Here is a 27861-nt window from a genome sequence, read left to right on the forward strand (position 1 = left end):
TTTCCAATTTAATAATATCCTTCCTATAGCAGGGTGGCCAGAACTGTACACAGCACTCCAAAAGTGGCCTCACCAGTGTCCTGTACAAATGCAACATGAGGTCCCAACTCCTTTACTCAGTGAGCAATGAAGGCAAGCATGCCAAACACCACCTTCACCACCCTGTCTGCCTGTGACACGACTTTCAAGGAACTATGTACCTGAACCTCTAGATCACTCTGTTTGACAACACTCCCCAGTGCCCTGCCATTAACTGTGTAAGTTGTGCCAAAATGCAACACCTCACATTTATCTAAATTAAACTCTATTTGCCACTCCTTGGTCCATTGACCAGTTGATCAAGATCTCATTGTACACTTAGATAACCCTGTTCACTGACCGCTACACCACCAATTTTCATCCCATATGCTCATCCAAATTGTTCATAGAAGTGACAAACAACTGTGGACCCATCACCGATCTCTGTGGCACACCGCTGGTCACAGGTCTCCAATCCAAAAAACAACCCTCTACCACCACCCTCTTTCTCTTACCATCAAGCCAATTTTGTATCAATTTGACAAGCTCTCCCTGGAACCCATGTGACCTAACTTTACTAACCAGCCTACAATACGGAACCTTGTCAAAGGCTTTGCTAAAGTCCATGTAGACAACATCTACCGCCCTGCCTTCATCTGTCTTCTTGGTCACGTTCTTAAAAAATTGTCCAAGTTTGTGAGTCATGATTTCTCAAGCACAAAGCCATGCTGACTATCCCTAATGAGCCCTTGCCTGTCCAAATGCATATAACTTCTGTTTCAGAATCCTGTGCAACAACTGATCCACCACAGACATCAGACTCATTGGCCTGTAGTTCCCAGGCTTCTCCTTGCAGCCATTCTTAAAAAAGGCACAACCTTAGCCACTATCCAGTCTTCCAGCACCTCACCTGTGGCTGTGAACAATAGAAATATCTCCATCGGGGTCCTGCTATTTCTTCCCTAGCTTCCCTCAATGTTGTGGGGTACACTTAATCAGGACCCAGAGATTTATCTACCATTATGCTTTTTAAGACCTCCAGCACCTCATGTTCTGTAATGTGGACTGTCTTCAAGGCATCAATGTTTATTTCCCTGAATTTTCTAGCTTCCATGTCTTTCTCCACAGTAAATACTGACTCAAAATATTCACGGTTGATGGTTCAAAGAAAGCATTTTTATTTTACTTCCTGTAAAGAGGGCACAGATTCATCCTGGGGTATAGTTCTACTGTTAAATACCTATCATGCTGCCCACATAGTCATTATTTTGGCAGACTGCTACAGTTCTTGAATGATCTACACAAACGGCTTTCAGAAGGAATCTAAAACAAAACAAAGATGCTGCTTGGCCTGCTGTGTTCATCCAGCCCCACACTGTGTTATCTTGGATTCTGCAGCATCTGCAGTTCCCATTATCTCTGAAAGAATTACAAATGCTGGAGATCTGAAACAAAAACAGAAATTGCTGGCAAATGTCAGCAGGTTTGGCAGCATGTGTGGGAAGAAAGCAGAGTTAATGTTTAAGTCACGAGATTTGAAATGATAACTCTGTGCTCTTCCCACATATGCTACCAGACCTGCTGATTTTTGCTGGCAATTTGTTTTTATTTCAGAAAGAATCCTTCCGTAACATTCCCCTTTTGCTTCTCATTCGTTCAGGATCCCTGATATCATTGTAGCAACTCAGTAGCTGGCCTTGGTTGTGATAAATTAAGGGAACACCTTCCTGGTTTGAAGATTTTACAAGGTAGTATATTAATCTGTTTAAAGATAAAATCAACATAGAAATAAATGCTGAAATCTTTAAAAATGTTCTTTTGTAGATCTACCAGTCCTTCTTAGACAAGTCCACACCCCATGGCATCATACGATGGATTGTAACATTTGTCTTTGGTGCAGTCTACATGATTAGAGTTTACATCCTGCAGGTGAGTAAATGGCTGTGCTGTTACTGGGTGTCTGCAGCAAAGCCCATTAAATGTTACATAACTATTGTCGTGACACAGGTTCTCGCCTTGATCTTCAGAAAACTGAGGAGTAAAGCCCTGCAAACAACCTTTTGTCTTTGCAGAGGAGTTATTGAGGAACGGATACAGAATAAGGGACAAAGCAATTGGACTCTGCTGTCTGATTTTGTGACCTGGCATCAAAATCAGATCAAACTAATGATATGAGATCCTGTGGCGTGAAGTAAAAATGTCCCATTATCTTATCTACTGGCTGTGAACTGAGTGCAATGTTGAAGTAACAAATGGAGGAAAAACCAGTGAAGCAAACTAATTACCCGTGTCTTTTGAGCATGGCACTGAGCAAATCCTTGCTGAATGGAAAATGTGGCAAGTGTTATTGTATTGGTCTGGCTTAGATCTAATATCATCCAATTTCTAGCAAATATTCAACTTGTCTTCACTCTTCCACTTCTTATTTAATCTCCTGAATAGGCTGACCATATTGAGGTGCATCAATGCATGCTATTTGCCCTTTAGGAGTCTTCCCATGGTCTGTACACATTCAGACAGTAGATATTTTGACTGCACTGAGCATCACAGTTGAACGTACATGTAGTCCACCTACAGCAGTAATTTGTGGGTAGTGAGGAGCAAGAATTCTGAAGTTGATTTCAGAATCATTATTTTTGTAAATCTATACCTCACAACCTCCAAGACTAATTTATTCTTCCTCAGGTACGATGTATAGAATCAAACCTGGTACTCCAGATCAAGTACTTTAATTTCTACAGTCTGTATGTCTTTTAATATTTTCTGTACTTGCCTGTGACATTTTTAACGGTCTAAGTCCTTCAAACACTGTCTGTTTGGATGCTAATTTGTGGTATTTTTATTGTTCAGGGATGGTACATTGTGACGTACGCCTTGGGGATTTACCACCTGAACCTCTTCATTGCTTTCCTGTCCCCAAAAGTTGACCCATCACTAATGGAAGATTCAGGTATTGTGACTTCAATGGATTTTTGGGTTTGAGGATTTGACGTCATTAATTTGCAGAATTCTAAGACTTGTATGAAATCTGATTCCTTTTTTTTGGGAGGAGAATGATGACAAACATAATGATCAAACTCAATTTGTGTTTGTTATGGAGAAAAGATTGAGTGGGAAGAAGGGCCACAATCTCAGCTGAATGGAGAAATGGATATTGGAAGTAAAAGCAGCATGTAAAATTATGCTATGATTAATGAATTGGAAGACACATTTAAGAAACTTCCAGTTAACTAGAGATTAAAAAGATTTATTTCTACCATGTTGGAAATGTGTGCTTAAACAATTGCTGCTGAGTCTGTTAACACTTTTTGAAAGCATTGTTACCATGCCCAAGCTGTACCTGAAGCTGATTTTTCAGCATTGTAGGAGGATCTACACAGTTCTTCCTTGCAACAAATGCTGATTTTCCTTGCGTCATTTACTGTTTTATTTGTTTCCAATTTTCAGCACTGAATGTTATGCTTTTAATAAATGAGGAATGATTTTCTTTTTGCTTGCTTTGCCATTGAGGAACATTACAGCAATAAAACAAGACATTCAGTCCTGCTGGTGCCAGTGTTTTCCTCCATGAGACATCAGATGTAGTCCAGCTCCCCTTATTCACCGTACACTTCAACATTTCTCTCCTATTGTGTTCTGCTTCCATTTCATTGGTTGGTGGAATGTGGAAAGATCAGTACTTATTACCCATATTTGACCAGATGGCCGTGAACCATCTGCTTGAACGCCCTAATCCTGTGGTGTAAGTACACTGTCAGAATTGTTAGGAAGGAAATTCCAGGATTTTAACACAGCAACAGGGATGGAACAGCAATATAGTTACAAGTCAGGATAGCATGTGAATTTGAGGTAAACTTGTGGTGTTCCTATGCATCTGCAGCCTTTGAGCTTTGAGATGGCCCAGGTTGCAGGTGTTGGATGTGTTCTTGAAGAAGCCATGGTGCTTTGCTGCAGTGCATCTTACAGATGGACACACTCTGCAGCTGTAATGTACTGCTGGAGGATGGGCTGCCAATTTTACCACTTTTTTGAAAAAGAACATGCAGGCTCCCCATCAGTAGTGGTTCCTGACTGAAAATTCTACATGCTAAGCATTCTCTGTAAAGAAAGGTTACCCGATTATGTTCGATCATTGAATATGGAGACTATGGTATAGGTCTGAAATGTTTTACTGAGGTCAGTGTGTTATTTCAATGGATGTGAAGCTGGAAAAGCTCAGCAGATCAGACAGTATCCGAGGAGTAGGTAAGTCAACATTTTGGACCAAAATGCTGACTTCCCTGCTCCTTGGATATTGTTAGACCTCCTGTGCTGTTCCAGCTTCACATCTATGGACTTTGGCTTCCAGCATCTGCTGTCCTTTCTGTCTCCAAGTCAGTGCATTCTGTGATGTTTTTACTTTCGTTTTGTCCTGAAAGGTGTTTTTAATTTAATCCTGTTGAAAGCTGCTGTGTTTATCTGATTGTTCCTCCATGGGGGATGGTCAGGCTGAGCACTGTTAGGTATTGAAATTGGTGCTGTTACAGTGATTCATAGAGACGAGGAGGTTGTTGTTAAGTTTTCCCTGTGACCTGCGGTGGTTCTGGCTTGTAGTCTCCCAGGGTTGACTGCCCATCTCTGAAAATTAGGTGTTTCTATCAGGAGCTTTATATTTATTGCAAATCCAATGACTTTCTGGGCAATGCATATTTGAGAACTGGTGAGTCTTTTATGTTGATGCTGCACCTGTCACAGACAGCAGGTTGTCAGCAGAAGAATTCTTTTCATGGCTTGCTGCTGTTTGTGTGCACCACAGTATGACTCCTTTGTGTGTGTGGGTAATAATTATGACTATGAAAGAAATGTCAAATTTAATCAATGAGTTTTACTTGTCTGACTGATTTGATGCTGTGAGTGTGCAGCAATTACACTGCTAGTGAATAGAGGTTCCCTTTGGGCCCATAGCTCAAGTAGTAGGGAAAATGCAATTATTAATTCAGATTGATTATGTTTTTACATTCATTCTCTCTTTGTATGTGCTTTCACCTGACACTATTCATTTCTGACTGATAATCCAATTTAGTCTTCCGGATACACAATAGGAATTTAGTTTTACAAGACAATGGGGTTCACCCAAACATTCTGCCTGTTTTTGGGCCACATTTTCACAGGTACCAGCACCCCTTTAAACATACTTTGTATTTAACTCTTGATATTGGTTAACACTGTGCTAAGTCCAATCTTCTTCCTCCACCTGCAGATTCCTGCCATTGAGCAGAGAAATGCATTCCATCCACATCAAACATTCAACCAGATAATCAGATATACGTGCTGACTGTCTCTGATCAGTTCACATTGATGCTATTGCTCAGTCAGCCTATCTTTGATAGATTTCAATAAAATCAAATAGTGACTGTACCTGTTTATTAATTAGAAATTGGACACAAATCTCATGTGTAAAGGTACAGGTGAAATTAACAGTCTGCAGTTGATAGTTTTTAAGGCTACTCATGTCATTTCAAAAAAAAAATCAAAAAACTGAACGTTATACATTAAATAGAATATTTTCTAAGCTGCTGTGTGATTTGGTTAACACAAGAACTGGTGCTGTCAAGGAGACATGATCAGTCTCTGAATGTCACCATTTGTGAGATCTTGCTGTGCACAATTTGTCTGCCATGTTCCTTACTGTGAAATGGGGACTACACTTCAAAAGTATCTCATGAGCTATAGAGCACTTTGTGACCCCCTGAGGTTGTGGAAGTGCAATGTATGTTAAAGTTCTTTCTTTGTGTATGACTATTGGTAAATATTAATTGTTATTCCTCTCTCTTTCCCAGATGATGGACCTGCTTTACCAACAAAGCAAAATGAGGAATTTAGACCATTTATAAGAAGGCTGCCAGAGTTCAAGTTCTGGTAAGTCATTTGAGACTGGAATGATCATCCTCACTGTGACGACACCACCAATTTCCAAACTCTGTAATGCAGGAGCGAGTTGACAAAAGAACATGAATCAAGCAGGATAGAGTTATTAGATTTATTTTTGAATGTGCAGTGTCTGGCTGTTGACAGCTAGCTAGAGACACACAGCACTCTGCTTGTGTTATGAAGTCTGCATTGTAATCTAAGCACATTGACACACTTAGCTGACCTGCTGTGTTTATAGTGCCAAGCGAGGTGATAGCACTGGTTGTAGCTTGATATGCCCACAAGAAGCATCCTGATTACTTTGCACAGGAAGAAAGTGCCATCTTGCAGTTTAAAATATTACCAGCTGTCAAACACACCATTCGTTATATAGAATTTACAGCATGGAAATAGGCCATTCAGCCCATTCTGTCCATGCTTATGTTTATGCTGTACATGAGTTTCCTTCCATCCCACTTCATCTTCTTATTATCAGCAAATCCTTCAAGCCCTTCCTCATCACACTTAGCTAGCTTCCTCTTAAATGCACCAATGTGACTTTCCTCGTCTGCTCCGTGTGTTAGTGAATTAAATGTTCTAACCACTCTCCATTTTCACTGGCAGTTCCTTCACTACTCTGACTGGTTTGTGAAGGCTGGTATAATTATATTTATGTCACAGGAGTGTTGAGTTGATGTCTGGGAACACTGATCAGGGCAGACTGTAAATTGCTGTTCTTTCATGCAGCCCTAAGACAATTTGAAAAATATATAAATGTAGTGTACTAAAAGCATCTCTGAGGTACTGACAACACCTTGCATTGGTGTAGCAGTTGTAAGGTAGGACATGCCAGGATACTTCAAAGTATCAGGGGAAAGAATAGCATGTGACCAAAAGTCTGATTCAGTTAATTATTGAAAAGGATCTTAAAGGAGGAAAGGCAGTAGGATTTGGGAAAGGATTTCCATGGTTAAGACATAAACAGGTAAATGTATATCAGGTTCAGCCCGAGATTGTTGCTGTGGAGGACAGGAGTATGGAATTTATATCATAGAATCACCGACAGTGTGAAAGCCACTTGGTCCATCGAGTCCACGCCGACCCTCCAAAGAGCATTCCACTCAAACACACCCCCCTGCATTTCCTATAGCTAATCCACTTAGACTGTATGTTCCTGGACACTGTATGGGCAATTTAGCATTGCCAGTCCACCTAATCTGCACACTTTTGGACTGGGAGAGGAAACTCACACAGACACAGAGAAGATGCAAGCTCCACACAGACAGTCGAGCTGGAATCGAACCCGGGTCCCCGGCACTTTGAGGTAGCAGGGCTAACCACTTATGCTGCTCCTCCATAACATTTCCAAAATACTCTAATCCTGTACTCCATACTGGGATCAGAAATACCACCTGCATGATTTCCTCAATAGTCTGTTTTGGAGACTGTTATACATGGTGACAGGCCTCTGTCACACTCGCAAAACTGCCCCATCCCTGGCAGATAATTATACTCCTAACCTCCAGCTGTTTATGCTTTGAACATACCACATGAATGAAACATTTTAAAGTGATGCTGTTAAAATTGCAGGATGCCCAACTGAATATTTCCATAGGTTCTGAACACCAATCATAGCCCAGTTTGCAAGACAAATTTAAGTGTAGTCTTTAGGTAAAACTTGTCCAGAAGGCTCTGGATAATTAGATCTGGACTTACTTAATTCAGCCCCCATTTTAACATACTACATTCTGCCATTATTTTTATCTAAAATTTTGCTTCAATATTATGTATAGCTAAATAAAATAAAATTATAGCAATTTATTGTTTGAAGCATAGCAGTTTGTCTTCAATAGAGGCTGATGACCTGGGAGAGAGACAATTGTATAAGCAGTTGTGACAGGATGCAATTACTGTAAGATGTGTAGTCCCTATGTAAACACATTTTAAATGTGAAAGTTGATGGTGCATGTTCACATCCTTTAATATATTGATAGGAAATTTAAAGAACAGTTTTGATCTATTGCTAACTAAATACAAATAGTGATTCTCAATACCACAGAAAATAAGGGCTAAGTGTAAAATGGTTGGCCATACAACAGCACAGACCTGGCTCAAAAAAGTTCTAAGAATTATAATATGATTCTAAATGTGGACTTGAAATATTAACTCTTTTCAACACTCCATGGATAATACCATACCTGCTGAGTTTCTCCAGTATATTCTGTTTTTTTTCAGGTTTCCAGCATCCATAGATGTGTAGTCCCTATGTAAACACATCTTAAATGTGAAAGTTGATAGTGCATGTCACATCCTTTAATATAATGATAGGAAATTTAAAGAACAGTTTTGTTTTCATGATGTGAGAAGCTACTTTAAATGTTTCTCGGATGTGTATGTAAATGCAAGGTTTCTTTTACACTATATTCAAATGGTGACGACTGGAAAGTGCTGGCCATTGTCTTCTGCAAAGCTAGTGTCAGTGTGTAGAGGAGTGAGGTGTGGGGAAGATAATTATTGAACTGGCATTATCTCCTCACCAACCACTTGACCAGTACTTAATGTATACTTCCTAGACAGGACCTAGGCCGCCGAGCTGGCATCATTAGTAGATGGGAGGACAGTGGGAACATGGGTGTTAAAATCTGTTGGAAAGCACTAATTATCTTGCGCTTCTGGCTTTTATATATTTACAGTCGTGTTCGCCAGAAACGGTCTCTTGTAACCACAAAATTTATTGTAATGGGTGATTTGTTCAGAATTGCCTTATATGTAATGACTTGATACAGAATTATAGCGGAGCTGTTGCACACTCTCAAAAAGACGAAGGTGTCAATGGGAAGGAGAAGAACACCAAAAGTGATCAACACAACGTAAATTTGGTGAACAATTTAGAGGTCAGCTGAATCCAGTTCATCTAAATCATCAGGACATTAGCATAATGCTACTTGTGGCCAACTGAGAACCAAAACTTTCAAAAAACACTTCATCAGCTATAACTCCATTTTCCTCAAATAGAAAAGAACATTTGCAGTCCTTTTGTAGTAAATTTCTTTCAAAGGTGTTGTTGAAAGACCCAGGAACATTTCTGAAAGGAAGATTAATTTTATATTATCTTGTTTCTGGAACACCAGCTAAAGATTTCAGCTAATTTAAGTTTTAAGTGCAGCAACTGTTGTTATGGGAACAAAGAGGGCAGATATTTTGCACAGTAAGATCCCACATAGTAATAAAATGAAACATCAATTAATTCTATTTTGGTGATGTCACCTGAAAGGAATGTTGTGCGAGGACACATGGAATAGTACTTGCTGTTAAACAGGCACAGCAGGATTTTTAGTATCTCCTTGAATGTTATCTAGCATCAAATAAGGTCCTTAGTTTAACTAGTCTCAATTAAATGGACTTTCAATACACCTGTCTTGTAGTATTGCATTGGAGCCAGGCATTAGATTGTGCATGTAAACACTTAAATGTGAAAGAATGATGCATTCAAGAAGTAGTAATATAACATAAAGCTTGGCATTTTAATAAAAGATATTGCTTTGTCAGGAGACAGGAGGATTGAGGGAGATAAAGAGATCCACAACGTTAAAGTAGGGAGAAGGAAAAATTTCCAGTTGAGGAGATAACCCTCTTAAATTTATGGTCAGCGCACTGAATATTGAACACTTAACTGTGCAGCCATCTTCTGCCAGCATTCCTACTGATAGCTTTAATGATGTCAGGGAATGGTTGAAGCACAGTAGGAACACTACCTTTGCACTACTACAGGGGCCACCCAATTGATCCTGTTCTAGCTGTCTTTCTCTGCAGTCCTGCAACTATTTTTCCATCACGTGTTTTAAATTGCATTTTGAAGGCCAAGGCATAATCTGTTCCACCACCTTTTTAGACAATACATTATAGATCCTAATCACTTGCTATATCCTAAAAGAAAATATTTTTCTCATGATGCCTTTCGTTCATTAACCAACCAATGTAAGCCTGAGTCCTCTGGTTCTAGAACCTTCCACCTATGAGAATAATTTTTCTTTACCTACTCAATCCAAATCACTCCAAGTTGTTTTATTCCTCTATTAGATTTCCTCTTGACTGTCTCTCTGTGATGTCCCAGGATTTAATTACTGAAGGTGTAAAGTAGTTAATCCATGCGACTGGGAGCTATTTGGTTTGATTTAGGCACAATGTGAAATCATTGATCTCAGCTGAGACAGAACGGAGGGCACTGCGTTGACCGTAGTATTCATTGATGAGGGAGAGAAAGTAATACCGAGATGCTGTATTTGATGAATTTCCAGTGAGTCATGAACATGTTTATGTACTGGAAGAAGATAGGTTCCTATGTGTTTCGGATTTCCCCTGTGGTCAAAAAGCTTACTGATACTTGAGATAACAAGTTGTAGAGTTGGATGAACACAGCACACCAGGCAGCTTCAGAGGAGCAGGAAAGCTTATGTTTCTTCTTCAGAAAAAGGCTCCAGACCCAAAACGTCAGCTTTCCTGCTCCTCTGAAGCTGCCTGGCCTGCTGTGTTCATCCAGCTCTACACTACGTAATCTCAGACTCCAGCATCGGCAGTTTCTACTATCTCTTACTGATACTTGCCTAGGTTTATGCGTACGGAATATCCATTTGGAAGTTGGCTGGTTTATCTGAATCTGTACCAGCCCAACAGTCGTCATGCTGAGATTTTATGGGATGAAAATGGCTAATTGAACAGGATAACTAATCTTTTATGTCTGTATTTGCTTTCAGGCACTCTGCTACAAAAGGAATAATAGTAGCCATGATTTGCACATTTTTCGATGCCTTCAATGTACCAGTTTTCTGGCCAATCTTGGTCATGTACTTCATTATGCTTTTCTGCATTACTATGAAGAGACAGATTAAGGTAAATATAACAGATTGTGAAACACACTGCATTGCAAATAGAATAAAATTACAGATAGACTTAAACTTACAATTTCAACGTAACTGTAAGCAATGTAGTATTCAGCAGAGTGTAAAACCTGTATTCCATAAGGGTTCCATTGCCTTTGGTGGCAGAATTGATTCCAGTGGCGTTTTTTTAATGGTGTTCTGCAGTGTATACTATTAACTGCGTATGTGCTAGTTACTGAAAGTCTTGGATGGAAGAAATCGCAGTGCTGTAGATTGTGCAGATCCCAATTCAAATAAATTGAAATATTTCTGGGTTGGTTAAAATCAGCAACAAAAGAAACACCTACAATTCAGCACAATTGTAATGTTGGCTTTAAGCCATGTTGGGTTATTCATAGGTTAGGTCATGCAAGACAGAAAGCCGTCGGTCAGTGCCTCAATCTTTGCTGAGCTTGATACAGCTGTCCTTATCTTGGTAATTAGCCCTGATTGTGGAAATAAAATAAACCAGCTTTGACTCCCAATGCTGACTGCCTTTAACTGACTAGGGATCCAATGTTGTCCTGCAAAGTCAAGTGCTGACCAGCAATCATTGCCTTGGATCACATATTGCGAGAAAGGCAATATTCTAGATGGCATCCAAAACCCACCCAGATAACTGTGTTCCCATTAATAGCACTGAGTATGAAATTGTGTAAAAGTATTATTCAGTAATTTTTGTTTTTGCCCTTTTAAACAGCACATGATCAAGTACAGATATCTACCGTTCACTCATGGGAAAAGGACGTACAAGGGGAAGGAGGATTCTACGAAAGCATTTGCCAGTTAGAAAAAGTGCTGCTTGGCACTCCTGGATTATCTTCTCCCCTTCCTCTTTACATGTAAACATTGGACAATAATCACAACCGTGACATGACTCTATGATTATCATGTTTGCTCCAGGCCTTTCTGAAGGGTACATTTTAGAAGGTGATTTAGTTTTGAGAGTTTTTTGGCACAGAGACATTGTGTTTATAATATGATATATATACGCAGACTTTTTGTCCTGACCATTTTGATTTAATTTATAGATGACTTCATTTGAATTTCCCTTTAATTGTATTTCTTTTGCCAGTTGCTTCAACTGTACTTCCTCCTTTTCTCCTTTATGTCATCTGGAAAGAAAGAATTAAAATATCAAATCAGTTCCATACTTGGGTAATTAGACTATTTGCTATGGCTCCCCAAGTTACTGAGGCTTTTGGCAAGGAACTGTTGCAGTATTAAGATGCTACAATATCAAGTAGTTGGTGTTTAATGATTGAGAATTGGATGGACTTTTACTGTATTTTCTGGGTTTGATCAAATTTTGGAAATAGTTTTTTTTTATGTTGTGGCCTCTTGGAAGAGTTGTGGAGAAGCAATCGGAGGGGTTTGGAGAGAACGAGGAAAGAGGGTTGCAAGAACACCGAAACACAGGCTTGCAGCTTTAGAGTGCTGTGGAACCAAATAGCTTGAAGATGGAGATCGGGAATTCTTCTCTCATTTTTAAATCTCAGAGTCAACTTTGAGGACATCTTCATCTATGTCCTGAGTCATGGCATTGTATTCCAAATTCATCAGGCTAGATGTTAATAATGCGAAACAAATAAAATTTTGATAAAATCTTTCTAATATGAACTCGATGCTGAGCTTTAAACTTTGGATTGCTACAAGGTACTGATAGATGCCAGAATTACATATATTACAAATTACAAGAATTTGCTTTGTTGTGCTGCTTCTTTGAAAAAAATCTGCTAAATTTCAACAGTTTTCATGATGTGAGGGAAGGGGTTATCTTTAAGGTACAGTGGAGCTCTCTTTACAGTACTTGCTAAGGCAAATAGCAAGCCTACAATGAATAATTGGAAGGGGAGAGGGAAAGATTGGTGGATTTTATTATAAGAGTGTGAAAGACAGACATTTCTAAGAATGAAGTGTAGGGGCGACAAGGGATAATGTTCCAGAACAGATCTGTAGACATTAAACCAGTTAAATCACTCATTGGAAAATATTACATAGCAAAAGCTATAATTGGCAGTAGTTTGGACCTCCAGTTCAAGTAAATGGAAAAATAGGCCACTTGTATATTAAATATAGATTCACAGAGGGTAACTAGGATCATTTATATATAATACAGGGGTGGAGATATGAAACAGTAGTGATGTGAAAGTGTATAGATCTGTGATAGGATTATGCTATGGAAATGGAACTTCAGCTCCCCATTTTACACTGTAGCTGCACTTATGCCAGCTGAGGCAGCATTTGGGAATGGTCCAGGCTTTGCACTCAGAGCCCCTGACTGGTGCAATCAGTGGAGCCCCACCTGAAAATGAATATTGATTGCGACACTTCACTTCTGGTCACGTAGCTGGTTGAGATTCTCATAAAGCCTGTCCACTTTGGGTAAGACACTGATAGATCAGGTGAATCCTCAGCACAATTCAACACATTAAGATGATGTTAAATGAAAAAAATTATTATTGACTGACCAGTGTGACTTTAAGCTCTCCAGCCCTCATGACATCAATCAGTGTGGGTTAATGTATCCCTGATGTGGTAATGCTGTGATTTATATGATTGAACTAACAAACCTCTCCCTCCGAACAGATCACAACCCAAAATTTAAAAAATGAATCAATGGTAGATTCAATCCCACCACTGAAGGCTTGAAGACTGCAGGTTACTTTAAAGAAAAATAGTCAGCACAGTATAGCAGCCCTTGCCCTTTAGGAAGTGTCGTGTTGCCTGCGTGAAACACATAACCAAGACCGATTTTACCTGTGATGCATGTTAGTTTAACCCAATTTATTTAAGAATAAGTTTAACTTTGCAGGTGTAATTTAGCATGTCCATAGAAAGGTACAGTACACGGCATCTAATTTTAAGGTGCAACTGTTCAATCACTGGGGAGGGTCGTGACAGTATAAATAATATACTACAATGCAATATACTGTTTTTGTCTCGAACAGTTTGTAGGTTAGTGTAGTGTAACCAATGACTCTACGTTACTCAGTAATGTAAGTCTCCAGTCTTTTTTAAAACTATGTTTCATTATAATTTTGTATTTAAAATACTTGAACTAGTGGGAGATTTAAGGTGGCATAATTAGATTTTTCTGTATAATTTCTTTCTTTCACCTTCCATCCTGTTTATCCAACATGCAGGACAGAAGTGACATCCTTGATTCTAGGGCTGAGCTTGGAAGTTGGCAAGTCTGGCATTATAAAAAGCCCCTAACTTTGGGTATGCTAATCAGGATTACCCCACATTCAGTTTGCATTTTTGTTTGCCAAGGAGTATATTTACCATATAGAATATATATTTAGATCACAGTATGAGAGTGATGTGCAGGAATTGATGTCATTGGAATAGGTGACAAGTAAATGCTGACATTAGTGCTAGTTTGTACCAACTCCTGCTGGACTTGACCGCCATTTGCTTGATCTTTTGAGATAGGAGCCTACTTAACACTGTCACTGGTTCAAGTCACAGGATGGGTGGTGGTAGCAGGGATAGCCAGGGTTCCTGATCAGTTGCATGATCCCTGCCAAAATTATGCACTTGTGAATATTTTATCAGACTCTTGTTATACTTTTCAGACCAATCCCACCCTCCTATCTGCACACAGCATTACAGATTTAGACTACAATGAACAGAAAAAATTACCACTGTGTGAAGGGCACTCTACGCAATTGTAACCTTGCAGGAGTCAGCACATCAGGGGCTAAAGAAACAGAACTGGAGGGGACCCAGGATATAACTGCATTGAAAACAAAGCTGGAAACCTGGTGTGCTGCAATGCTCATATTTAACATGATGCATTCACTAGGATTGCTGGCCATTGACGGCACCTGTTCTTCAAACTTTTCACCTCAACAGGGCACAGGCGAGAGTGGCCTGTTAGGATACAAGTTATAACTGTAGCGCAAGTGGACGTGGACAGATTTTACAAACCACCCATTTTTCTTTTCCCTCGTGTGAAGCAGTTCCCAGTGTTGTGCTTGTACAGAGATTTTATTTTTTTAAGATTAATCATGGCTACTTGTTGCTTCACATTGTAAACAATGCCCGTAAGTGATGTTTATGTCAACTAGAACTTTAGTGCCAGAGCCTTGCAGCCTTTTATACTGTCTGGAACGAATAATCCCAGCTTCCTTTAATAGGAGTCGTCCCATCTTCTTTTGTCTTATTTAAATAAAAGCCTAGATTATTTTTTCTGAACTTAACAGATGGATATCTGAGTCCATGAGGGTGGAATTACCAGTCATTACAGATCTGTTCATTGGTGTTGGGAGCAAATGGAAATGAATTTAAACAGTGCACAGAAATTGTACTCTGCAACATTACTTTTTTTCTAGCTTAGAGATTTTTGTTCCTGTCGTGCTGTGATGTAGGTGAGTTTAATGTCTTAAAATCAGATTAGAGAGAAAGCATCTCCTGCAGTGGTACATTTTATTTAATTTTATATGAATCCAAATCATTAGTCATTGTGCAAATCGATGTGTTGCATTATGCAGCACCACATACACATCCAAATTGTCTTTCTTTAATTGAACATGTTTTTCGTGCTCGGATTTAAGATCTCCCAATGGCGCACATGTTATAACTTTTACTTGTAATAAAGGTGAACAAAATAAATTTGTAATGCTGTTTCTCAGCCCTCTTCCTCTGGGAAAACAAAAATGAAACAATTAAACTGAATTAGATAAAGTGACTGGCCTGACTATTGAATTGTAAATACTATTTTAGATGGTTATCAGTTTCCTCAGAGTATGCAGAAGTACATTGGAAACATTTAACACTAGTGGACCTGGCCATGCCCAAGAACAGCATTAGGATCCTAGTTGTGGGTTGTGCTAGCCTGGATAACAATTTCTCTCATTCACACCAGGACTGCAGGGAGTAGGGGGCACAATCAGCTACAACTCCTGCATTCTCACCAGTAAAAACAGCATTGCACTCCGGATGCACTCCATGGTTGAATTATCTCCTACAGCAACTTGGGTGCACAGAAGTAGCAAGATCCTCTTATTTATTGCATCTTGTGGAAGTGGACCAAAGGTATAATGCCTTGGAGGACAGGAGGGCAAGCAGTGGCAGAGGACACCTTTTTAGTACTTCAATTCATGTTCAGATGTAAAACTTACCATCAAACAATAGTCTGAACTCCAAGGTTTTTGTATGATCTTGAAAGCGGTGATAGATCAGCATACTTGTCAGTTCCTTTGAGCAGATATGCTGCTGCCTTAATTGTTCTGTTCTCTTGAGCTTCAATATGGAAGTCTCCTAACCACATGTCCATTGAGCCTCTTCTTTCAAAATTAAGAAATCACAGTTCAAATGTACTTTATTAGCTGTAAAGTGCTTTGGGATCTCCAAAGGTTGTGACAGGCATCATAGAAATTCAGTTTCTAAATGTAATGACGCACGTAGATGAGTCTGTGGGGCTGGAATGTCTCCCGACAAAGTGGACATTCTGCCTGAAAATAAATTGAAGACAAATTAACTGTTGGTCTTTCAGAAATAGAGGGGAATTATTAATACAATGCCTCAGACCAGCTCAAGGTTCTTCACACATGTTGCTTGGCTATGTCACAGGAAATTATTAAGAAGATGGCCTGAAAATACTTTTTGCTATAAATTGGACAGCTTTTTTCCTTTCCCTGGATGTGTATTAAATCAGTGCCCACACCAACCCTACAAATGAGATGTCTGCCCTCTCCAATCTCTGGATTCTTGTACAAATGGGGTGGCATGGTGGCACAGTGATCAGCACTGCTGCCTCAGCAGCAGGGACCTGGGTTCGAATCCACCCTCAGGTGAGTGTCTGTGCAGGTTTCCTCAAGGTGCTCTGGTTTCCTCCCACAGTTCTCTTACCTTTGTATTGCACCATTCTGTGATGCATTCCCAGCAGAAGAGGTGGCCGCATGGTGTGGCTGTTGAGTGTCTACGTTCTTCCAAACAAAGTATACACTTGGAGCTGCGGGCTGAATGGTCCTGAGAGAGGTTTCTATAAAATAATGCTTCCATGAGTTGCTAATCTGGTTCTGTTCATATTTTCATCTAGTATTTAAAAACAATATTTCTTCTGTGTCCACTTTATCAAATTATTTTATACATGTTTATAATGATCATCACCTATGTAAACCTGTCACACTAATTGCATCTTCCCTCCAGGAACTGGTCAACACAATGCATGATTTCAAAAGTTGAGGTATGAATCCTCCCTGTTCCCAGGCCATGTTGTTGATTCTCTTCTTTTCTAGCCCAGGGTGTTATGGTCAACTAGATGTTAAATGTGGCTCAGGGTAGCACTTGCCACCACAGCTGTTTGTAAGTTTCAGTCTGGCTGCAAAATTCTAAGTTGCCACTCTAGTTTATTACTAGTATTGAGGAGTTCGGCAATGTCAGGGATGCCACCTTTTGAACAAGATTTTGTGTACAAATCAAACATGCCACGATTAAACATGCTTACTTTTAGATGTAACCCTCAGTACTGTACGAGGGAGATCATTTTAATAGAGTATTAGTAAGTGAAGATTTTGGACTCCTTTCTCTAACTGTAGTAATTACAGTAATTGGAATTTTGATCATTATATAATGAGGGCATTTCACCTGTACCTCGAGTAGGGAAGGTTGCGATGGAGTTTCCACTCTTGCCGGGCACGCTGCTTTTGCCGGTAGCTGTTCACCTCCGTGGCAACAGTCAGGGCTAGCTGCAGCAGAGAAATCTTCCCCAGCAATTCGTAACTCCGCCGGAGTCCAGCATTGTCACTGAATAAACCACGTACACACAGCTACACAGCAGGAAAAATAACAGGAGGAACTATCAGCAAACTATTCGGTAGAATATCAGCACTGAAACAGACACAGACCACATTGATCTTTAGACCTTTAGGGCCTATAACATACACATACTTTCCCAGAGGCTGGTCGTCCTTCAGATGTACACAAGGTCCCTTACTTTCTACAATGTAGAGTTGCTACTGGATATCGTATAGAGTAGTAATTCACCTATTAACTACTGTTTCTAAGGAATTGACACAAAAAGCTTACGTAAGTGATCCTGGTGAATCTTTTAGCTATGTGGTAGAAAGCTCCGTTGAGGTAGAAGATGCCAAGGTGTAGACGGTGAAGAAATGAGATCGCCTGTCGCAGGATGTAGGTAGTCTGCAGCAACACTTTTTTCTGCTGCTCAGTCAGGGCAGTGATTGCTGCCTGCAGCCAGTGCGAGACTCCTGGACTGACGTGTCTGTGATCTGGTGCCCAGGATCTCTCATTCTCTGCCTGGAGATCCTGCTCCAGACGGTTCAGTCCTCGATCCAGCAGATAAGGAATGCAGATGTGAAGGACAATGAGCACCGCCCGTCTGGTGGAGGATGGCACCCGCTGCCCACTGGAGTCCACCTGGATGATGTTAACATACTCCTCACCTAACGTCTGGTAACCTGCACAGTCAAGCATTAGAATGGAAACTCAATTACTACCAGAAACTTGCATTTATATAACATCTGCGAGTCAGGAAAAGTCCAAATAGTCACAATAGTGTAACCAATTAATTTTGAAAACTGGAATGACAGTTGGACATGTTAAGAACTTCCTAATTGAAAGGGGATCACACCCCATCCACCCATTATCTTTACATAGCAGAACAGGTTTGAGGGACAAAACAGCCCCAGTCTGTTCCCATGCTCCTTTCAACTTCCACCTCAATCCATACCAGGCATTTTGTTTGTTTACCGTTACACTGGCACAGCCTAAGATCAGCACAAATTGGTGATCAAATCAGAGATATAAAGGGTGTAGCTATCTCATGACAGTGTCCTCCATCACAGTCCAATGAAAACAGCATGATCTCCTATATGACAAAGACTCCAAGCCACAGATTTTGTAATTTGGCTTGAGACAAAGGCTGGAAATGTTAATAAGAGGATTGGTCTTGAATTTCCAGGCTGGATAGAAGGTGGTTGATGAAATCATAGTGCGCCAGTGTCACAAACGCAGTCTGTAAGAGAGGTGACCGAGGAAAAGGGGTGGGGGGGGTTAATTATTAGGAAGAGGAAGAGAACATGGACACATCCTGGCAGAAATTGAAAGGCAGTCAAACGACAAATAAAAGCACACAAAAGAAAAGGGCGACATGGAGCAGATAGAGCTGTCTGCTGGACAGATTGAAGTGGTAAACAGAGGCTTAATGAGGCTAGATCTGCTGACAAAAGGAATCAAAGTAGCGTCCAGTAATAATGGTGCCTACCTGAAAAGGTTGTTAAAAAAAAGTAGGTCAGGTCTGCCAGTAACTCAATCTCCTTCTTCCATTCCAGCCATCGTTTAGCACCTGTAGGTAAACAAGACAAATTAGTTCTATATCTGACTACTTGTGGGAGAGTAAGGAAGGTGGAGGAGAGGGAGTGGAAGGCGAATTTCATCCTTTGCTCAGACCCAGGAATTAGAGGGCACACAACAACATGATTAAAAGTGTCTTCGTAGAAAAGTTCAAACACAGGTCATCTAAAATACAACCAAGGGATCACAACTGGGTGAAACAAATCCCCAACAATTCAGCTCAAAGCTGTATGTTCTGGTGTCCTTTGTTTCTCACTTGTTGGCTTGTTTGAACTTTGTGAGCCTTATTAAAAGTAAAAAGGCTTTGTTCCTGATGCCAGTGGATGAATCTTAATCGAGGGCCCTTTCAGATACAATGTACAAAAGGAAATAAGTTTTACAGACATAAAGTTCAAGGTTGAAGCCTTGTGTGTCAGACACCCCCAGCCCCTTGATGCAGAGATGCATAGTCTCACCAGCAAAGATGTGGAAAATGTCATTAGCACAGCTTCGCAGAGAGTTCAGGTAGTACTCATCCTTCTGGTTTGAGCGGATCAGTTGAGGTTGAAGCACAGGTAAGGGCATTGCAAATGCTGCTGTAAAAGGAACATGACCATTAACTGACCCGCACTGCTGTATCCTGGCATGATGCACTCAAATTCACATTAGTATCACCACCCGCTGAGTCTAAGCATGCCTCCCCCAGACTCACCATCTTCCTCTAGTCTCACAGTCTCCCCCACACTGTGCTCCCCTCTCCCCCATTACAGCACCACTGCCCTGCTCTCGCCATTCCTCCTTCTATAATCTCTGCTCCTCAGCCCTTCCCTTTACCCCACTCTCCCACCTTCCTACTCCCCATTCCCTACCCCTCTCCTTTTCACTCCCAACACCCTCTCCCCACCTCCACCTCTTCTCCCCCCAACCTTCCCCCTCCCCTTATCCATACTCTTCCGCCTCACGCCAACCTCCTCGACCCCCTCCCCTCCACCCCATACCCTTTTCCCTCTCCCTCCCCCTCCCCTCCACACACTTTCTTTTCCCCTGAACCACCCCCTTTCCCCACCCCTTCAGCCCACACCCTCCCCCACCACCTCTTCCCCTCCCCCTCCCCACATCCCCCTCCCTCCCCTTTTCCCCCCACCCACCCCCCGGCTTCCCCCCACACACCCCCTCACACCACACCCCCCCTTCCCCCCTCAACCACCCCCCTTCCCTCCCACCCACCCCCCTTCCCTCCCCCTCATCACCCACCCACACCCGCCCTTCCCCCACCCCACACCCCCACCTTCCCCCCACCCCACACCCCCGCCTTCCCCCCACCACACCCCGCTTAAACCCTTCCCCCCCACACACCGCCCAACCCACACCCCCTTCCCCATCCTCCTCCCCCCACCCCACACAACCCTTCCCCCACCTCCTCCCCCACCCCACACAACACTTCCCCCAAACTCCTCCTCCTCCCACCCCCCTACTCTTCCCCCCCGACCCCCCTTCCCACCCACCTCTTCCCCCACACCCCCCTTCCCCCCCACCTCTTCCCCACACCCCGCTCTTCCCCCACCTCTTCCCCCACACCCCCCTCTTCCCCCACCTCTTCCCCCACACCCCCCACTTCCCCCACACCCCCTTCCCCCACACCCCCCTCCTTCCTACCCCCCACCCCACCCTCCCTTCCTCCCCCCCCACCTTTACCACCCCCACCCACGACCCCACCCCCCCTTCCTCCCCCCCCACCCCCCCTTCCTCCCCCCCATCCCCCCTTCCTCCCCCCCCACCCCCACACCCCACTTCCTCCCCCCCCACCCCCACCCCTACACCCGCTTCCTCCCCCCCACCCCCTTCCACCCACACCCCCTTCCTCCCCCCCCACCCCCACCCCCACTTCCTCACCCCCATCCCCACTCCCCCCTTCCTCTCCCCCCCCACCCCTACCCCCCCGTTCTCTCCCCCCGCACCCCTACCCCCCCGTTCTCTCCCCCTCCACCCCTACACACCCGTTCTCTCCCCCCCCACCCCTACCCCCACGTTCTCTCCCCCCGTTCTATCCCCCCCACCCCTAACCCCCCCGTTCTCTCCCCCCCCACCCCTACCCCCCCGTTCTCTCCCCCCCATTCTCTCCAGCCCCACCCCTACCCCCCCATTCTCTCCCCCCCCCACCCCTACCCCCCCGTTCTCTCCCCCCACCCCTACCCCCCCGTTCTCTCCCCCCCCCACCCCTACCCCCCCGTTCTCTCCCCCCACCCCTACCCCCCCGTTCTCTCCCCCCCCCACCCCTACCCCCCGGTTCTCTCCCCCCCCCACCCCTACCCCCCGGTTCTCTCCCCCGTTCTCTCCCCCCAACCCCTAACCCCACCATTCTCTCCCCCCCCACCCCTACCCCCACCGTTCTCTCCCCCCCCACCCCTACCCGCCCCGTTCTCTCCCCCCCACCCCTACCCGCCCCGTTCTCTCCCCCCCCACCCCTACCCGCCCCGTTCTCTCCCCCCCCACCCCTACCCCCCGTTCTCTCCCCCCCCACCCCTACCCCCCCGTTCTCTCCCCCCGTTCTCTCCCCGCCCACCCCTATTCCCCCTGTTCTCTCCCCCCCCACCACTACCCCCCCGTTCTCTCCCCCCCCCACCACTACCCCCCCGTTCTCTGCCCCCCCCACCCCTACCCCCCCCGTTGTCTCCCCCCCCCACCCCTACCCCCCGTTCTCTCTCCCCCCCCAACCCCCCGTTCTCTCCCCCCCCACCCCTACCCCCCCCGTTGTCTCCCCCCCCCACCCCGACCCCCCGTTCTCTCCCCCCCCACCCCTACCCCCCCCGTTGTCTCCCCCCCCCCACCCCGACCCCCCGTTCTCTCTCCCCCCCACCCCTACCCCCCCCGTTGTCTCCCCCCCCCACCCCGACCCCCCGTTCTCTCTCCCCCCAACCCCCCGTTCTCTTCCCCCCCACCCCTACCCCCCCCCGTTCTCTCTCCCCCCCCACCCCTACCCCCCCGTTCTCTCCCCCCCCACCCCTACCCCCCCTGTTCTCTCTCTCCCCCCACCCCTACCCCCCCCGTTCTCTCTCTCCCCCCACCCCTACCCCCCCCACCCCTACCCCCCCTGTTCTCTCCCCCCCCAACCCCTACCCCCCAGCCCCTACCCCCCCCGTTCTCTCCCCCCCCAACCCTACCCCCCCCACCCCCCCACCCCTACCCCTAACCCCCCCCCACCCCTACCCACCCACCCCTACCCCCCCATTCTCTCCCCCCCAACCCCTACCCCCCGTTCTCTCCCCCCCCATCCCCCCCACCCCTACCCCCCCGTTCTCTCCCCCCCCACCCCTACCCCCCCGTTCTCTCCCCCCCCACGCCCCCCCACCCCTACCCCCCCGTTCTCTCTCCCCCCCCACCCCTACCGCCCCGTCCTCTCCCCCCCCACCCCTACCCCCCCGTTCTCTCCCCCCCCACCCCTACCCCCCGTTCTCTCTCCCCCCCCAACCCCCCGTTCTCTCCCCCCCCCCAACCCCCCGTTCTCTCCCCCCCCACTCCTACCCCCCCCGTTGTCTCCCCCCCCCACCCCGACCCCCCGTTCTCTCTCCCCCCCAACCCCCCGTTCTCTTCCCCCCCACCCCTACCCCCCCGTTCTCTCTCCCCCCCCACCCCTACCCCCCCGTTCTCTCCCCCCCCACCCCTACCCCCCCTGTTCTCTCTCTCCCCCCACCCCTACCCCCCCCGTTCTCTCTCTCCCCCCACCCCTACCCCCCCCACCCCTACCCCCCCTGTTCTCTCCCCCCCCCAACCCCTACCCCCCCGTTCTCTCCCCCCCCAACCCTACCCCCCCCCACCCCCCACCCCTACCCCTAACCCCCCCCCCACCCCTACCCCCCCATTCTCTCCCCCCCAACCCCTACCCCCCCGTTCTCTCCCCCCCCACCCCTACCCCCCCCGTTCTCTCCCCCCCCACCCCTACCCCCCCGTTCTCTCCCCCCCCACGCCCCCCCACCCCTACCCCCCGTTCTCTCTCCCCCCCCACCCCTACCGCCCCGTCCTCTCCCCCCCCACCCCTACCCCCCCGTTCTCTCCCCCCCCCCACCCCTACCCCCCCCACCCCTACCCCCCCTGTTCTCTCCCCCCCCAACCCCTACCCCCCAGCCCCTACCCCCCCGTTCTCTCCCCCCCCACCCCTACCCCCCCGTTCTCTCCCCCACTACCCCCCCCATTCTCTCCCCCCCTACCCCCCCCGTTCTCTCCCCCCCCACCCCCCCGTTCTCTCCCCCCCCACCCCTACCCCCCCCGTTCTCACCCCCCCGTTCTCTCCCCCCCCACCCCTACCCCCCCGTTCTCTCCCCCCCGTTCTCTCCCCCCCCACCCCTACCCCCCCGTTCTCTCCCCCCCCGTTCTCTCCCCCCCCGTTCTCTCCCCCGTTCTCTCCCCCCCCCGTTCTCTCCCCCCCCACCCCTACCCCCTCCCGTTCTCTCCCCCCCCCAACCCCTACCCCCCCCGTTCTCTCCCCCCCCCACCCCTACCCCCCCGTTCTCTCCCCCCCCCACCCCTACCCCCCCCGTTCTCTCCCCCCCCCCACCCCTACCCCCCCGTTCTCTCCCCCCCCACCCCTACCCCCCCGTTCTCTCCCCCCCCACCCCTACCCCCCCGTTCTCTCCCCCCCCACCCCTTCCCCCCCCGTTCTCTCCCCCCCCGTTCTCTCCCCCCCCCACCCCTACCCCCCCCCGTTCTCTCCCCCCCCGTTCTCTCCCCCCCCCACCCCTACCCCCCCGTTCTCTCGCCCCCCACCCCTACCCCCCCCGTTCTCTCGCCCCCCACCCCTACCCCCCCCGTTCTCTCGCCCCCCACCCCTACCCCCCCCGTTCTCTCGCCCCCCACCCCTACCCCCCCCGTTCTCTCCCCCCCCCACCCCTACCCCCCCCGTTCTCTCCCCCCCACCCCTACCCCCCCCGTTCTCTCCCCCCCCACCCCTACCCCCCCGTTCTCTCCCCCCCCACCCCTACCCCCCCCGTTCTCTCCCCCCACTCACCCCTACCCCCCCCGTTCTCTCCCCCCCGTTCTCTCCCCCCCCACCCCTACCCCCCCGTTCTCTGCCCCCCCCACCCCTACCCCCCCGTTCTCTCCCCCCCCACCCCTACCCCCCCCCCACCCCTACCCCCCCCGTTCTCTCCCCCCCCGTTCTCTCCCCCCCGACCCCTACCCCCCCGTTCTCTCCCCCCCCACCCCTACCCCCCCGTTCTCTCCCCCCCCCACCCCTACCCCCCCGTTCTCTCCCCCCCCGACCCCTACCCCCCCCCCCGTTCTCTCCCCCCCCCACCCCTACCACCCGGGTTTTCTCCCCCACCTCACCCCTACCCCCCCCGTTCTCTCCCCCCCCACCCCTACCCCCCCGTTCTCTCCCCCCCCCACCCCTACCCCCCCGTTCTCTCCCCCCCCCACCCCTACCCCCCCGTTCTCTCCCCCCCCCACCCCTACCCCCCCGTTCTCTCCCCCCCCCACCCATACCCCCCCGTTCTCTCCCCCCCCCACCCCTACCCCCCCGTTCTCTCCCCCCCCCACCCATACCCCCCCCGTTCTCTCCCCCCCCACCCCTACCCCCCCGTTCTCTCCCCCCCCCACCCATACCCCCCCCGTTCTCTCCCCCCCCCACCCCTACCCCCCCGTTCTCTCCCCCCCGACCCATACCCCCCCGTTCTCTCCCCCCCCACCCCTACCCCCCGTTCTCTCCCCCCCCACCCCTACCCCCCCTTTCTCTTCCCCCCCACCCCTACCCCCCCTTTCTCTCCCCCCCACCCCTACCCCCCCGTTCTCTCCCCCCACACCCCTACCCCCCCCTACCCCCCCCCGTTCTCTCCCCCCCCACCCCTCCCCCCCTACCCCCCGTTCTCTCCCCCCCCCACCCCTACCCCCCCCGTTCTCTCCCCCCCCACCCCTACCCCTACCCCCCCACCCCTACCCCTACCCCCCCGTTCTCTCCCCCCCCCCACCCCTACCCCTACCCCCCCACCCCTACCCCTACCCCCCCGTTCTCTCCCCCCCCCACCCCTACCCCTACCCCCCCGTTCTCTCCCCCCCCGTTCTCTCCCCCCCCATTCTCTCCCCCCCGTTCTCTCCCCCCCTACCCCTACCCCCCCGTTCTCTCCCCCCCACCCCTGCCCCCCGTTCTCTCCCCCCCCACCCCTGCCCCCCCGTTCTCTCCCCCCCCAACCCCTGCCCACCCGTTCTCTCCCCCCCCAACCCCTGCCCCCCCGTTCTCTGCCCCCCCACCCCTACCCCCCCGTTCTCTCCCCCCCCATTCTCTCCCCCCAGTTATCTCCCCCCCCACCCCTACCCCCCCGTTCTCTCCCCCTACCCCCCCCACCCCTACCCCCCCATTCTCTCCCCCCCGTTCTCTCCCCCCCCGTTCTCTCCCCCCCCCATTCTCTCCCCCCAGTTATCTCCCCCCCCACCCCTACCCCCCCGTTCTCTCCCCCCCCATTCTCTCCCCCCCCATTCTCTCCCCCCAGTTATCTCCCCCCCCACCCCTACCCCCCCGTTCTCTCCCCCTACCCCCCCATTCTCTCCCCCTACCCCCCCCACCCCTACCCCCCCATTCTCTCCCCCTACCCCCCCACCCCTACCCCCCCATTCTCTCCCCCTACCCCCCCATTCTCTCCCCCTACCCCCCCCACCCCTACCCCCCCGTTCTCTCCCCCCCCCGTTCTCTCCCCCCCCGTTCTCTCCCCCCCCCCCGTTCTCTCCCCCCCCCCGTTCTCTCCCCCCAGTTATCTCCCCCCCCCACCCCTACCCCCCCCGTTCTCTCCCCCTACCCCCCCACCCCTACCCCCCGTTCTCTCCCCCCCCCACCCCTACCCCCCCGTTCTCCCCCCCCACCCCTACCCCCCCCGTTCTCCCCCCCCCACCCCTACCCCCCCCGTTCTCCCCCCCCGTTCTCCCCCCCCACCCCTACCCCCCCCGTTCTCACCCCCCCGTTCTCTCCCCCCCCACCCCTACCCCCCCCGTTCTCTCCCCCCCCACCCCTACCCCCCCCGTTCTCTCCCCCCCCACCCCCCACCCCTACCCCCCCCGTTCTCTCCCCCCCCACCCCCCACCCCTACCCCCCCGTTCTCTCCCCCCCCACCCCTACCCCCCCCCGTTCTCTCCCCCCCCACCCCTACCCCCCCCGTTCTCTCCCCCCCCACCCCTACCCCCCCCCCACCCCTACCCCCCCCGTTCTCTCCCCCCCCACCCCTACCCCCCCGTTCTCTCCCCCCCCACCCCTACCCCCCCCGTTCTCTCCCCCCCCACCCCTACCCCCCCCGTTCTCTCCCCCCCCCACCCCTACCCCCCCGTTCCCCTCCCCCCCCCGTTCTCCCCCCCCCTTCCCCCCCCGTTCTCCCCCCCCCTTCCCCCCCCGTTCTCTCCCCCCCCCCCCCCGTTCTCCCCCCCCCCCGTTCTCCCCCCCCCGTTCTCTCCCCCCCTCCCCCCCCCGTTCTCTCCCCCCCTCCCCCCCCGTTCTCTCCCCCCCTCCCCCCCCGTTCTCTCTCCCCCTCCCCCCCGTTCTCTCCCCCCCCCATTCTCTCCCCCCCCCACCCCTACCCCCCCGTTCTCTCTCCCCCCCCCATTCTCTCCCCCCCCCACCCCTACCCCCCCCGTTCTCTCCCCCCCCACCCCTACCACCCCCCCCGTTCTCTCCCCCCCCCACCCCTACCACCCCCCCGTTCTCTCCCCCCCCCACCCCTACCCCCCCCGTTCTCTCCCCCCCCACCCCTACCACCCCCCCCGTTCTCTCCCCCCCCACCCCTACCACCCCCCCGTTCTCTCCCCCCCCCACCCCTACCACCCCCCCCCCCACCCCTACCACCCCCCCGTTCTCTCCCCCCCCCCACCCCTACCACCCCCCCGTTCTCTCCCCCCCCCACCCCTACCACCCCCCCGTTCTCTCCCCCCCCCCCACCCCTACCCCCCCCCCGTTCTCTCCCCCCCCTACCCCCCCCCCACCCCTACCCCCCCCCGTTCTCTCCCCCCCCTACCCCCCCCCCGTTCTCTCCCCCCCCCTACCCCCCCCCCACCCCTACCCCCCCCCCCGTTCTCTCCCCCCCCTACCCCCCCCCCGTTCTCTCCCCCCCCTACCCCCCCCCGTTCTCTCCCCCCCCTACCCCCCCCCGTTCTCTCCCCCCCCACCCCTACCCCCCCCCCGTTCTCTCCCCCCCCACCCCTACCCCCCCCCCGTTCTCTCCCCCCCCACCCCTACCCCCCCCGTTCTCTCCCCCCCCACCCCTACCCCCCCCGTTCTCTCCCCCCCCACCCCTACCCCCCCCCGTTCTCTCCCCCCCCGTTCTCTCCCCCCCCACCCCTACCCCCCCCCGTTCTCTCCCCCCCCACCCCTACCCCCCCCCGTTCTCTCCCCCCCCACCCCTACCCCCCCCCGTTCTCTCCCCCCCCACCCCTACCCCCCCCCGTTCTCTCCCCCCCCACCCCTACCCCCCCCCGTTCTCTCCCCCCCCACCCCTACCCCCCCTTCCTCCCACCCCGTACCCTCTCTCCTCCCCTCATCCCCCCCGCCCCTTTATCTTTCGAGGGACTGAGTTTGGGGGCACCTACTGTGGGGCTGACTCGGGGGCGTTGGGACAAATGGCCTCAACGGAAGGAATGATCCGGCTTAAAACTGCGCTGAGATCAACCCGAGCGGCGGGTTATTCCCGGCCTTGGGTCCCTGGGGAGACAGGGACCGGCCAAGCCGCTGTGAGCCTGCGCCGAGGCCTGTGCTCATTGCGGG

At 49.8% G+C, this 27861-nt stretch overlaps 2 protein-coding genes across 6 annotated transcripts in view; one reads left to right on the forward strand and one right to left on the reverse strand.

Annotated features, from left to right (window-relative positions):
* The window catches only part of rer1 (retention in endoplasmic reticulum sorting receptor 1), a 36600-nt gene extending 21078 nt beyond the window's left edge, over positions 1–15522 (forward strand). For all 3 annotated transcript variants that reach the window (XM_048561181.2, XM_048561183.2, XM_048561182.2), the window contains exons 3-7: positions 1843–1947; positions 2869–2968; positions 5838–5916; positions 10662–10797; positions 11527–15522. In XM_048561181.2, the coding sequence (XP_048417138.1) occupies positions 1843–1947; positions 2869–2968; positions 5838–5916; positions 10662–10797; positions 11527–11616 (510 nt within the window). In that variant the 3' untranslated portion in view covers positions 11617–15522. The remainder of the gene's footprint in view (positions 1–1842; positions 1948–2868; positions 2969–5837; positions 5917–10661; positions 10798–11526) is intronic.
* On the reverse strand, positions 9413–27837 carry pex10 (peroxisomal biogenesis factor 10). 3 transcript variants are annotated; one of them, XM_059638088.1, is made up of 8 exons: positions 27687–27837; positions 19607–19723; positions 19063–19143; positions 17865–18256; positions 17430–17605; positions 16686–16818; positions 15956–16288; positions 9413–11941 (listed from the first exon to the last, which is right to left on the reverse strand). In XM_059638088.1, exons 2-7 carry the CDS (start codon positions 19713–19715, stop codon positions 16220–16222), a joined length of 960 nt encoding a protein of 319 aa, XP_059494071.1. In that variant the 5' UTR covers positions 19716–19723; positions 27687–27837; the 3' UTR covers positions 9413–11941; positions 15956–16219. The 3 variants fall into 3 exon arrangements, with proteins under 3 accessions (XP_059494071.1, XP_059494070.1, XP_048417136.1); XM_059638087.1 differs by having other exon boundaries at positions 19607–19726; XM_048561179.2 differs by having other exon boundaries at positions 9413–16288; positions 19607–19726.
* Between the last annotated feature and the right edge of the window lie 24 nt (positions 27838–27861).

Source organism: Stegostoma tigrinum, chromosome 28 (assembly GCF_030684315.1).
Source record: "Stegostoma tigrinum isolate sSteTig4 chromosome 28, sSteTig4.hap1, whole genome shotgun sequence".
NCBI classification, from domain to species: Eukaryota; Metazoa; Chordata; class Chondrichthyes; order Orectolobiformes; family Stegostomatidae; genus Stegostoma; species Stegostoma tigrinum.

What these genes read in the sequence shown, in the direction of transcription:
- pex10 (XM_059638088.1), bottom strand. Translation starts at nt 19,715, where the DNA reads ATGCCCTTACCTGTGCTTCAACCTCAACTGATCCGCTCAAACCAGAAG. An exon ending in CGCAACCTTCCCTACTCGAG is followed by an intron (nt 16,819 to 17,429) that starts GTACAGGTGAAA and finishes ATTATTTTATAG; the next exon opens with AAACCTCTCTCAGGACCATT. An exon ending in CAGAATGGTGCAATACAAAG is followed by an intron (nt 16,289 to 16,685) that starts GTAAGAGAACTG and finishes ATTTATTTTCAG; the next exon opens with GCAGAATGTCCACTTTGTCG.